The 13,409-nt window shown below is 42.2% G+C and overlaps 1 protein-coding gene across 2 annotated transcripts in view; it reads left to right on the forward strand.

Moving 5' to 3' along the window:
* Positions 1-4,224: 4,224 nt before the first annotated feature.
* Positions 4,225-13,409, forward strand: part of SLC24A2 (solute carrier family 24 member 2) — a gene marked incomplete at both ends in the record, with an annotated part of 251,262 nt that continues 242,077 nt past the window's right edge. For both annotated transcript variants that reach the window (XM_079706205.1, XM_079706206.1), the window contains one exon: positions 4,225-5,157. In XM_079706205.1, the coding sequence (XP_079562331.1) occupies positions 4,225-5,157 (933 nt within the window). The remainder of the gene's footprint in view (positions 5,158-13,409) is intronic.

Consider the following 13,409-nt stretch of genomic DNA (forward strand, 5'->3'; position numbering starts at 1 on the left):
GAATTAGTTCATTATTGAAGAGCCACGGAAAAATACTAATTTGATTACTTACATTAAATGTTTTTTGACAGTATATTAGAAATCAAGATTTAAATCAGACTTCTTTTTACATGCAAAAAATAAACTCTTATTTGGTTAAATCACTAAGGATGAGTTTCTGTTATACGAAGCCAAGTACAAACCCCAGCCAGTGCAACCTGCATCCGGGCCTCATTCCCCTTCCCACCAAGTGGAGATTCAGGGTCATCTGTGGGCTCTGGGGGAAGTCAGCTGGATAACATTTGTAAAGATCCTAGTAGGAAGGGTGTGATTTTTAAAAAAATATATAATTGTTTTCTTTTAAGCAGAACTTTGTATATAAGACCTTCTTAGCCAGATGCATCACTGTGTCAGGGAAGATTAGGATTGTTAGACTAGGAAAGCAAAGACAAGGGCGGGGGAGAAGTAAAGGCTAATTGGTTACCCTGAAGTCCAGTTTGTATGGAAAAGGCAGATTAAATGCATGATTGTTTTCTTTTTTCTAAAACAATTTCAAAATAATGAGTTCATTCCTTCTTACCCATCAACAGCGACCAGTCGAGTTACTTTAGAATCATTATGAACTTATAGATATAATCATATTTGATACGTTTGAAACAATTGCAATTGTTATAAATTTTTGGTGCTCAGATTGGTCTATCCTTGTCTAGTGGGAGCTATTTGAATTGATTCCTCAGTCTTCCTGACACAAGAAGTGGTTGATAGCTTCCTTTATTTCTGTAAATATTTATAAATAAAATGAAACAATGTCTGGGATTTGCTTTAAAATGATGGCACGGGGAAAGGGGATTTGGATGAAATATGATTGACCGTGAGTTGATAGTTGTTCAAGCTGGGTGATGGCCCCATTGGAGGTTTATTATTACTATTCTCTTATATTTGTAAATGTCTGGAATCTTCCAAAATAAAAAATATTTTAAAAGTTCACACTATGACTTCCAGAATAGGACCTTAAATCCTTAGCAAGACAGTAGTCTTAAATGCCTAGCTTTGGTGGGAGAAAAAGAGATTTCTAATTTCTCCAGGCTGCTCTTGACTTATCAAGAGGAAGTGCAGAGGTCTGAGTATAAAGTTTTACCCAAAGTCAAAGGTAGTGAGTTTTCCAGATATGACCAACATTCCTCCTAGACCCAGGAAAGCATAAAGAAACCCTCTCTAAGTGGAAAACAAGAGGAGAGTGGATGGTAAAGAGAGCAGAAAACATTTGATGAAAGGTTTCTCCTGGTGGGTATCTCTTGGCAGTTTTGGTGGTGATCGCAGGGCCGGGTAAAAGTGGCTTCCCGCAGTAACCCGTCTGCCTTACCTCCGCCCACTCTCTGGCCCAGATTCTTGCCTCCAGTCCCCAACAAGCCTGGCTCAACTTCTTGTGGTGGGGGGATCTTGCTTTCCTGACAGGGCAGGAAAAAGCACTGGGCTTGGAGTCCAGAGGCCAGCATACGAACGCTGACTATGGCTCAAAATGACAATGTCTTGGGTCTCAGTTTCATCACCCACGAAATTAAAGGTCCGACTGCAGGACTAAAGATCCTTCAGTGTCCCAGCCAGTCAAACCAGAGACCTCAGAAACTCTGGGGCTGAACATACAACCCTGCAGGCCTTCTTGCCTTTTCACTGATCGTCTTTGCTGCCATTACACATTACATGGCCTCCTAAATGTGTGACTGCTGTCACTTTTTGCAGATAATTGGAGAGGAGGGGCCCAGCAGAGATGACCCTAAAGTTGGCAACACTTTCAGGCTTTGGTAATCAGGCGCGTCACCGTCCTGTACGATTTCTCCTCTCCGTCCTTGCTCGCCTGCAAATCCTGACCCCCGTCCCCACTGCAGAGAAATCTGCGAAGGGACGGCTGCCGGCGTCGCCTCTGCGCCCAGGAGGCGTGGAGCAGAGAGCGCGGGAGCAGAGCGCCCTGCGGCCACGCTCCCCGTGCGGAGGCGAGAGGGAGGGGCCGGAGGGGGCCCGGCAGCACCAGAGGCGGCGCGCGGGGCTTGCGGCGGCTCAGTCTCCTCCCCAGCCCAGCCCCGGACAGCGAGAGCGGCAGCGAGTGCGAGCCGCAGCCCGGGCCTCGGAGCGAGGAGGCGGAGGGCCGGAGAAAGCGGAGGACCGGAGCGGCGGGCCGCGCTCGGGCCCCCGCCGTGTGCGCGTTCTCCTGGCGGATCCCGGTAAGTGCGGGCGGTCGAGCCCCGGCCAGCCGCCAGGCTTGGTGGCCGCAGTGGTCGTTGTCCCCGTATCCCGGTTGCGCGCATCCCGCTGCAGGCTCACAGGTAGCTCCGCGGTGGACGTGGTGCCCCAGGCCCCGAAAGGAGTTAGCCAACTCTCTCCGCTCCCGGGCGGGGTTTCCGAGTCCCGACTTCTCCCACCCCAACCGACCCTGCTTCCGGCTCGGGTTAGGGGGCGCGGGGCAGGGCCTGCAGTCGGGGAAGGCGCAAAGAGGGGCGCTCCCCTTCCCCACCTACTCACCAACGATTCAGGAAGATGCCGGCCAAGCCCCTCCTCAAACTGCATCCCAACCTCTGGCTCGCTAGTGGGGCGTCTGTCCTTCAGTTTTATTTTCCTATGAACCCACCAGGGAAAGTTTGAGACCACACACGGCAAAGTTGGGGCGCGGCTGGGGGTGCACTTCGCCGGCGGAGCGGTGGGTTTTGCAGGTCGAGCCAGGCTCAGGCTGGAGCCGATAGCGCACCCTGGGAGTTGAGTCTGTCCCTGACGTTTGCCCCGGCCCAGCACTGTGACAATCCCATGAGCGCAGTGAGTCGCTTAATCGTTCACGCTAAGCATAGACATCTGTCAGGCCAGCCGGGAATCTCTGTGCTGGGTTAGGTTTATCTCAGGAGTAACAGCATCTCAGCCTGGTTTCATTTGGGCTCCCTCTGCAAACCTGAGTTCCAGCTAATCTCAGTGTGTCACTGGCTTGTGTTTAATTAGCTTATTTTACACCTGAGATGATCTCAGCGAATGCCTCTAAAATGAAATCGTTGATACAAGAAAAAACCAAAACCCCCAAACAAAACTGTTTTTTAAAGAAAATTAAAAAGGGGAACCTTCGGAATATCAGCTGTCATGCGTGGATATTTTACCCTTCTCTGTGGGGACAGAGAATGAAAACTGCTTGGGTATCTAACCTACTAGAGAGTCAGTGTCCGGGCTATTTTTTGGCAGATTTTGTGGACAGAGGTATCACTGCAACTTGCATATTGTTTATGAAATACACATTTGATGTCTTGAAATAGCCTACTTGTTAGAAGTTGTTTGATTTACTAAATTGTCTATTTTAAATACGATTAAAGTTTGTTTTTTAAAATAAGCTTTAGCTGAATACAGTGTCTAGATATTTAGGGAAGACAGTTTGTTCATGTCATCCGAACATTCTTTTGTAAACTTAAGTTTTTAAAGGGCTACTTTTCTGCATTTGCTGTAGGAGGGGCTTTCCATGAAAAATAGGATCCTGAGATCTTTATGTGTGCAGGAAAAGAGTGCTGTCTCCTCCAACACTCAGCCCTTTCCAAGTGATAGATTAATCAGAAAAGTGTACCTGCAACTGGAATTATATAATTGTACCAAAAGAAAAGACAGTGGTTTTGGTTGTCAAATACGTAGATAATTCTAAAGGAAGTAATACCTTTTTTAGCCCTGGGAGGTTATTTGTTACATGAGTTAAGGTGGGATCAACATAGATTTCCATCTACATCTATAAAATTTTTGTATTTAACAGACACAAATACATAGTCTACATCTAACATTGGATTTACCAAAATGTTTGCCTTTGTACATACACTATCATAAGTGCCTAGTATGTGTCACGTCCTACTCTTAATGCTTCATGTATTTTAACTCATCCTCAAAGCAGCACTTGGTGGTAGGTGCTGCAATTGTCCTAATTTTTGAAATGGGGAAACTGAGGCACAGAAAAATTAAGGAACTTAACCCAAGGTCACATGGCTGTAGGATAGGATTTTTTCATATCTGCCAAGTTGTTCTGTAAAAAAGACATGATTTTACGATTCACATATCCTTGTTTTTATTTTTATTTAAGCATAAATGTTGAAAATATTTCATGTGAAGCCTAAGAATCCCTAATTGTGGAAGCACCCCACAAGCACTGTTAACTGTAAAGTGAGGAAAAGTATGAAAGAACCATCTGGTTGAGTGTACAATTTGAAGACCACCACATCCACCAGAAGACCCAGGATGGATCTGCACCAAAGCACCACCACCATCTCTTTCCTCGAGAAATGGTGTTCAGATAAGTCACCGTCTGGCTGCAGGAGACATTATAATGTCAGAAAAAAACTGAAGTTGATTAGAATCTTAGGCCTTTTCATGGGCCTGGTAGCCATTAGCACTGTTCCGTTTTCAATCAGTGCCTTTTCTGAGACAGAGACACAGAGCACAGGAGAGGCCAGTGGTGCAAGTGGCCCCAGGGTAGCACACGATTACCGTCAAAGAACACTCTTAGATTTAAATGACAAGATTCGAGATTATACTCCACAGCCACCTGTTTCTCAGGAAGGCAAATCTGAGAATAGTACAGATCATGCCCAAGGAGACTACCCAAGAGACATCTTTTCCCTCGAGCAGCGAAGAAAAGGTGCCATCATTCTCCATGTCATTGGAATGATCTACATGTTCATAGCCTTAGCCATTGTCTGCGATGAGTTCTTTGTTCCCTCTTTGACTGTCATCACTGAAAAACTGGGCATCTCTGATGATGTGGCTGGAGCCACCTTTATGGCTGCCGGGGGATCAGCCCCAGAACTTTTCACGTCTCTCATAGGGGTATTTATCGCTCACAGCAATGTTGGCATTGGCACAATCGTGGGCTCAGCGGTGTTCAACATCCTCTTTGTCATTGGCATGTGTGCTCTGTTTTCCAGAGAAATCTTAAACCTGACATGGTGGCCACTCTTTCGGGATGTGTCCTTCTACATCATTGACTTGATCATGCTGATCATATTTTTCCTGGATAACTTTATCATGTGGTGGGAAAGCTTGCTTCTCTTAACAGCTTACTTTGGCTATGTGGTTTTCATGAAATTCAACGTCCAAGTAGAAAGATGGGTGAAGCAAATGATAAACCGCAACAAAGTCGTCAAGGTGACAGCACCAGAGGCCCAAGCAAAGGTAGGTGGTGGTGGTTGTTTATTTAATGTCTTCTTGACCATAGCTCTGAACTCTTATGTTTTTTAGATCTGCCACTTTTTAATGGGATGGTGTTTGGGGCTGTAATGGATAGCAGGGTGCTTTATGCATTTCTTTGACAGCCAGACCAACATGACAGTGGAAAAAATAATTTGGGGGGTATTCTGGGGAATGTCTACTAAGTTCTCAAGCTACTTGCCTCAGAGTAAAACAGTTATAAATATAGGTTACATAAGCTTCTCAGAGCAGGCTCAGCAGTTATTTGTCTCTTATTTTCTTATTTTTGTGAGCCGTTTTATTTTCATGGGAAAGTGTGTGTGTGTGTGTGCCTTGCAAGTTGCAGGGCTTTTTCTATTTAAATGAACATGTGACAGTTATCAAGAACCATCTCTTTAAAGGTGCTTAGCGAAGAAAGTTTGTTTGTGTCAGCAGAGCTGGACCTTTAAGTCAGCAGCCTAGGGCCCAGCAGGACTGGTCGTTAGAATGGGTCATGGCCATTCTTCTTGATCCACACAATAGTGCTTCAGACGACTCGACCAGGCACGGATCTGGATATGTGAAAGAGTCAGTGGCAAGCCATGCTGCCTGCCTCTGTAGCTTGAGGGCCCATTTTGCACGCCATGATAAACATGACCCAAAATATTTTTTATGGTAGGATTTGAGGGAGTTTTAATGACATTTTAATGGCCATCCTACCACTTAGGTAGCAAGCAAGTTGGTAAAGAGCTTAGAAGAAATCGATCTGCAAAAATATAGATTAATTATTAAAAATAATCCATGGGCCACATCAATAAAATTTTCTGTTAAGTAGAGTAATGCCATTCTGATCTATATCCTAACATTGGAATGTCGTCTTGGAATGTGATTTTAAACAGTGAAACAAAATACATATGCAGACTTTTCATACTTGCATCTGGGGAAATTCTCATGTATGCAAAAAACAGATGTTGAGTGGAGGGTGAGATGTTTTGTCCAGATGAAGAAAAACATGATATTAATTTAGCGTAATTCCTTTATGTTCAAGTTTGATGACCATCCATCATTTTTGTAGCAGCTGTGAAATAGAAGCAAACCCCAACAAAAAAACCACTAGTAATGTTTCTATTTATTCCATGCAAAAAAGAAATGTTTTTGTTTTTGTTTTTTTTTTTGTTTTTTTGCGGTACACGGGCCTCTCACTGTGGTGGCCTCTCCCGTTGCGGAGCACAGGCTCCGGACGCGCAGGCTCAGCGGCCATGGCTCACGGGCTCAGCTGCTCCGCGGCACGTGGGATCTTCCCAGACCGGGGCACGAACCCGTGTCTCCTGCATCTGCAGGCGGACTCTCAACTGCTGCGCCACCACAAGAAATGTTTTATACTGTATTTTTTCTAATGTATCACTCAGTGTATGGTTGTTTGTTAGAAACTGTAGTAAAAAAAAAAAAAAAAATCATGGCAAATAAGCATTCAGATGTGATACTGAGTCTGTATCCTTGAGGGCATAAGACAGGGTCATCACTGGAGCCCAGTCCCTGATCTAATTTTGTAGCCCAAAGGATGATCCCTCAAGCCATCTCCTCAAGACTGACTACAAGTTTGGGTGGTTTGCATTAGTCGTCTATGTGTGTATTCCAATTAGAATGCTGAACAGTTGCCAAGGGAAAGGCCTGGTTTTTAGAGGCAAGGGAATGATTTGGTGTCTTATAAATATCCTGGGCCCATCAAAGATAAAAAGTCTTTTTGAGAACTCAGTACTTTTTCATTTTGGTATGCCGCAGTGGAACTTCATTAACTTAGGCACAGACCCGGCTAAAGGTTATGTTGGCAACGTGTATGAAAAAGGAATTTTCAGAGCAGTCCAATGGTGTATTGAAGATTGCAGGGGGATTTTGTCTTCTACTAGAGAGGAAGGAGGTGGTTTTGTGCATTTAGTAATAACCTTTTAAATATGGTTTACAGATGGCTTTTAATAAATTATAAGTCACTCATTAAGTCAGCTTTTGCAGGATTTTTACCTACTATATTAGGTGACTGTCATGTCATTTTAATGGTAATTTAAAAGTCAATAACTTAGGCTGGCATTCCTTAAAATTATTACTCATATCCATAATTTTTGCTATGCTTAATATTGTGCATTTTGAAAATTTTGGAATTCTGGATTTACCTAATTAAAAAAGAAAGCAAATTATATTCATGACTATATCTCCTGTTTCTGATTTACCTCCAAAATATGTTCATTGTTATTCTCCTTTGAGCACCAAATAGCTTTAGTTTATTCCACTTAATCATTATTATTTATTTTGTCATTCAGTAACTAGACTGAACTATAAATTATCATGGGACCAGAATTTTTTAACATAGCTAAGTCTTGTTCGGTATGCTGGAACACAGATATTTTTAGGTGGAACAGTACATAATGATGTGTGATTTCCTTTAGGAAATTTTACCTTGCCAATTTCACTTTTGAATAATTGTTGGAAAAAATTTTTTTCAGCAGTTGGTCTTTATCAGATGTCTGACTTCAGAATCTTATGGAGATTTTGCTCTCTAAGCACTGAACATGTGAGCACTGAACATCCCTCAAGGAGGGATGAGTCTTTGAGCTTGGCTGTCTTGTTCTCTGATCTGCAAAGTCGATTTCTGACTGTATACTCCACCTTTCCTACCTAAGTCAGTGCTTCTAACATCATCAGAACACTCAGAAAAAGACCCCAAGCCAAAGACAGCCCTCAGTGGAGTCTTCATACAGAGGAATGTGCTGTACAAGAGTTTAGGAAGCAAAATACTAAGCATATTTTTAGGCAAAGCTACCTCATTGTCTTAATTGCACAATTATGGAATAGGGGAGTATGGGAAAGTGGAGGAAACATATTTTAGATATTTTTATACAAGTCATCAATGGTTCTTACTAAAAACTCATCAATTCTGCTGGGCTGTAGACAGTGAAATATCTTTGAAACTGCTGGCTTCACGGACCAGTTGAAAATCTTAATTTGGTTTCATTATTGATGATGGTGCAACTGTGGAGCATGAAAAAATAGAAAATACAAGCATTTTTCTCATATTTAAAGTAATAGTTTCCCATTTTATTTAACTGTTCCACTGGTGTTTGGTTTTTTAATTTGATATTTTTATTGTGTCTTTTAGTGATAATATTATTGTTAAAAAAAATGTCGTGTAGGGGCTTCCCTGGTGGCGCAGTGGTTGGGGGTCCGCCTGCTGATGCGGGGGGCGCGGGTTCGTGCCCTGGTCCGGGAGGATCCCGCGTGCCGCGGAGCGGCTGGGCCTGTGGGCCATGGCCGCGGGGCCTGCACGTCTGGAGCCTGCGCTTCTGGAGCCTGTGCTCCGCGATGGGAGAGGCCACAGCGGTGGGAGGCCCGCGTGCCACAAAAATACCCAAAAAACAAAACAAAACAAAACAAAAAAATGTCGTGTAGTGTCATGACATGGTAAGGAGATCCTGGGCTTTGATTCAGGGAAAAAAGGTGTTAGCCCAGGTGTATAATAAGACTTGTGACCTCAGAGAAATCACATAAACTTACTGAGCCTCATTTTCCTAATTAGGAAAATGAAAATAATAATACCTACTTCATAAAGTTGGGAAAATTACTAAATGAAGAAATGAGTGTTAAGCAGCTAACATAGTCCTTGGCAAATGTGGGTTGTTCAGTAAGTGTTAGTTCCTTTCCTTTCATCTTTTGTTCTTAAATGAAAAGTGAATCAGGATAAATTATTTCAAATTTGAGAATTTCAAAATATTCCTTGAAGATTGTAGTTCATGCCAATGAATCACTGAGTTCAGCGGGCTGTTGTCTCCCTTAGGGGCATGTGATATTTGTCATATTATAATATTTATAAGCCTAATTTCATATACAATGAACATATGCAGGGAAGATATTATTATAAACTCCAAGGAAACCTTCAAATGCCTTTGTTGTCCTGAAAGTTTATTTTGTAGACTGTGGTTTAGAAATATCTATACTAAGCAGAGATTTTTGTTTTAAGGGTATTTTTATTTATAAATGATTGGGACTATCTTCCAAAAACCTCTCCATAGCTGGTTAGGAATTAATTTGAATCCTGCAGGATGTGAAGCAGTGGAGTTTCAGGGCATCTGGCATGTTTTGCAGTGTGCCTGGCCTGCCTGCTGAGGTCCCCTGCTGAGGTCCCCTGATCTGCTATGGTGCTAGGCTGTCATTGGCCTAGAAAGCAGCTGTCCATGGTATTTAACTTCTTCTTAGACTTGGCACTGTAATCTGACAGCAAGTCAGCCCAGTTCAAATGAAGGGAATGGTCTAAATAAAGATGCTTAAAGCTGGATAGTTGAAGGCAGGCTCCTTAGTAATTTAGGTGTGCCTTGCTTTATTCATTTTTTTTTTTTTTTGCGGTATGCGGGCCTCTCACTGTTGTGGCCTCTCCCGTTGCGGAGCACAGGCTCCGGACGCGCAGGCCCAGCGGCCATGGCTCACGGGCCCAGCCGCTCCGCGGCATATGGGATCCTCCCGGGCCGGGGCACGAACCCGTATCCCCTGCATCGGCAGGCGGACTCTCAACCACTGTGCCACCAGGGAGGCCCTTTGCTTTATTCATTTTGTGTACTCCTGAAAAGTTGCTTGCCAACAGACTGTTTGCAATGCAAATTGTTATTAATGATCATGGGAAAATCGAAATTGAAACAATATTATAAATATTCTTCATAAAGTGAAGTATTTCTAGTAAGATGCTAAACCATAAACAATTATATAAATACAAATGTATAGTCCCAAGCCTTCTTAAGGCAAAGAATATGTTATAAATTCAACCTTTGTTTCCCCTCCATACCTAGTACGTAAATTAGTAAAATTAATGTACAGATTTCAAGGAAGGTAAGGTGAGATCGTCCTTATAGTGAGTAAGTACTACTTGAGAGACTTGGAAACTCTCTGTCCTCAAAAGAAAGAAAATATAGGCACTAAAATTCTTGACTAGATGCCTGTGATTGTAGCATTCTTTTGAGTTCCTGGACCCAATTCAAACGTGTAGGGGTTGGGTAGGGTGCTTCCCTCACAACACCAAGAAATTTTCAGACACCAGCTGGGTGTCCAAGAATTTAACTCAATTCTGACACTGTCCACCCAGAGAGAACATCAGTTTTCCACAAGTTAAGGGTTCAGTCCTACAAGACTGCCCCCACTCCCCATGCAGGTCACAAGTCCAGGTTGTTACCTGTAGTTCTGACCGACTGGCTGTAAGTCAGAGGTTCCAGTGACCCCCTCCTCGGGTTCAATGAATTTGCCAGAGGATCTCTCAAAACTAAGAGAAACATTTTACTCACTAGATCGCTGGTTTATTATAAAAGGATGTAACTCAGGAGCAGCTGGCTGGAAGAGATGCCTAGGGTGAGGCACGGGGAAAGGCATGGAGCTTCTGTGCCCTCTCCAGGCACCACTCTCCCAGCACCTCCAGGTGTTCACCAACTCTGAACTCTGCCATTTTGGGGGGTTTTATGGAGGCTTCATTACGTGGGTATGGTTGATTAAATCACTGGCCACTGGCAATTGATTTGACCTCCAGCCCCTCTCTCCTCAGTCCCACCCTTTAATCACACAGTTGGCTCCACTGGCAACCAGCCCCCATCCTTAGGTGCTTTCCTAAAGTTGCCTCATTAACATAACAAACGACACCTTTATCACTCTCCACACTTAGGAAATTCCAGGGGTTTTGAGAGCCACGAGCCCAGAACTGTGAACCAAGGCCAAATATATATGAGAAATATATTTTGGTCATCTGAATGACCAAATATATATATTTCCTATAAATCACAGTATCACAAGTCTGTTTGTTGATCGAGGGATACAGCATGGTGCTATTTTCCTTGTTTTGTTTCCCTCTATTTATGTTAAAAGCAAACCCTTCAGTTACTGCATGATTCAAAGAGTGAAGGAGGCACTTTGAGAGACTCAGAAAGCCCAGTGGATTTTAATACACAGAGGGCAGATTGCCCATGGCTGTTCCCCTAGCTACTCTTGTTCCTCCAGCGAGAGATGACCTAAACTTTGTGAATCCTGGCAATGTTGAGAGCGAGGACTTATCACCACTTCCCTTCCTGTCTCCTTTCTTCCTCTCTCCTTTTTGCCTCCCTTCTCCCCTTTTTTCCCCTAGAACCAGATAATTTGTATTTTAACTTTAACAAAGAATGAGATTGTTAAGTTACTCCAAGATGAGTCAAGGACATCTGTGTGGATTTGACTGGTTTAGTTTCTTCATTCTTCCATTTTCAACCTCCTTTTGTTTTAGGTAAGTCTCTAGTAAACAGAGTAAAGCAGCATTTTGTTTAATTCAGTTTGACAATCATTATCTTTTAGCTGGAAAGTTTAGTTTATTTACATTGATTGTGATTACTATTACATTTGGATTCTTTTCTATCATGCTATTTTAAACTTTCTATTTTTTACAACTTTTTTTTGCTTTTTTTTTGGATTGATTTTTTTCTAAATCTGCTTTTCCCATTAGTAGTTTGGAATCTATACATCCTATTTCTAGTCTTTCAGTGTTTACCCTAAAATTTTTAATGCATATATTTAACTCAACAGAGTGTAAAGCTAATATCTTTACACTCATGCTAAACATCTTAAGGGCCTTAGAACGTTTTAACTCAGTCTCCTGTCCCCCAATGTAAATGATTTGAAGTCTACAATTTAAGTTCTACCTTGATGTTTTATAACAGCTTTATTGAGGTATAATCTTCACTTTTTAAATCCTACAAATTAGGGCTTCCCTGGTGGCGCAGTGGTTGAGAGTCCGCCTCTGATGCAGGGGACACGGGTTCGTGCCCCAGTCCGGGAAGATCCCACATGCCGCGGAGCGGCTAGGCCCGTGAGCCATGCCGCTGAGCCTGTGCATCCGGAGCCTGTGCTCCACAACGGGAGAGGCCACAACAGTGAGAGGCCCGCGTACCGAAAAAAAAAAAAGTTTTAAATCCTACAAATTAGACATTATGCCATCAGTGTTTTTAGATGTATCCACATTTTTACCAGTTTTTCTCCTCATTTCTTTTCTCATATCAGACCTTTTCTCTATGACTTTTTCTTGTACTGACTTACATTCTTTATAAGTTCCTTTAGCAAGAATCTGTTAATAGTATCTGCTCCTGATTTTTATTTGCTTACAGATCTATTTTACTTTTGTTCTTGAAGGATAGCTTTGGTGGGTAGAAAGTTATTTTCTCATTCCACTTTGAAATAATAATTCTACTGTCTCTGACTTCCACTTTTGCCATTGAAAAGACTGCTGCTGGTGTGAATGTTGCTCCTTTGTAAGAAGTTTGTCTCTTCTCTTTGACTACTTTATAAGGTTTTCTCTTTGTTTTTGGTGTTCAGCATTTTCCTGATGCCATGACAGGTGTGATTTTCTCACTTAATTATCCCCTATTTGTGATTCATTAGACTTCCTGAATTTGAGGATTAGTGCCTTCCATCAATTTGGCCTCTACCTCATTCTTCCCATAATCTTCTAGAATTCTGATTGGATATATGTTATACCATCTCAACCTGTTCTTCATGTCTTTTAACTACTCATCTTTTTCTGTGTTCTTCTTGCTGATCATTTCTTTATATCTGCTTTCTACTTTCTAATTTTCTCTTCAATTTTGTCTAACCTGCTCTGGTGCTCATCTGTTTAGTTTCTAATTGTAATTATTATATTTTTCATTTCTAGGTTTTGTGGCTCCTTTTCACCACTGTCAGGTTGATTTTCACTGTTTCTTCTTCTTCTATTATTTAATGCCTTCTTTTATTTTTCTAAACATGTTAAGTATATTTATATTTATAGTTCATAATTGGTATTTCTAGTATCAGTATCCTTGCAGGTCTAGTTGTTTTGTTTTATGTTTCATGTGGGGTTGCTTTCTTATGTATTTAGTGATTTCTTTTAAAACTTTGAACTCATATTTCTTGGAACTTGACCTGTAGGGAGTCACTGAGGCCTCTGTTCTAAGTGTATCCCAACAGAAAGGACTTGTTTGCTCTTCTGTCAAGTTCCCGGGAGCCCATCCAACCTGGAACCATTCTAACCTAAATGTCTGACTTTTTTCTACCCATGTAGTGTGAATTCAGACTCCAAAGCCAAGAGTAAAGCTGTGCTTAGAAATTCTTAAGGGAGACTCTTTTTTCTTGCTCTTTTTTTCAGTACTGCTCAAAATTAAGGCCAAAATAGGCACATTCTACTATTTCCCTTCGGTAGGCAGATTTTTTTTTCCTTATTCACCCACTAAGAG

This window comes from Hyperoodon ampullatus, assembly GCF_949752795.1.
Source record: "Hyperoodon ampullatus genome assembly, chromosome: 6".
Classification (NCBI taxonomy): domain Eukaryota; kingdom Metazoa; phylum Chordata; class Mammalia; order Artiodactyla; family Ziphiidae; genus Hyperoodon; species Hyperoodon ampullatus.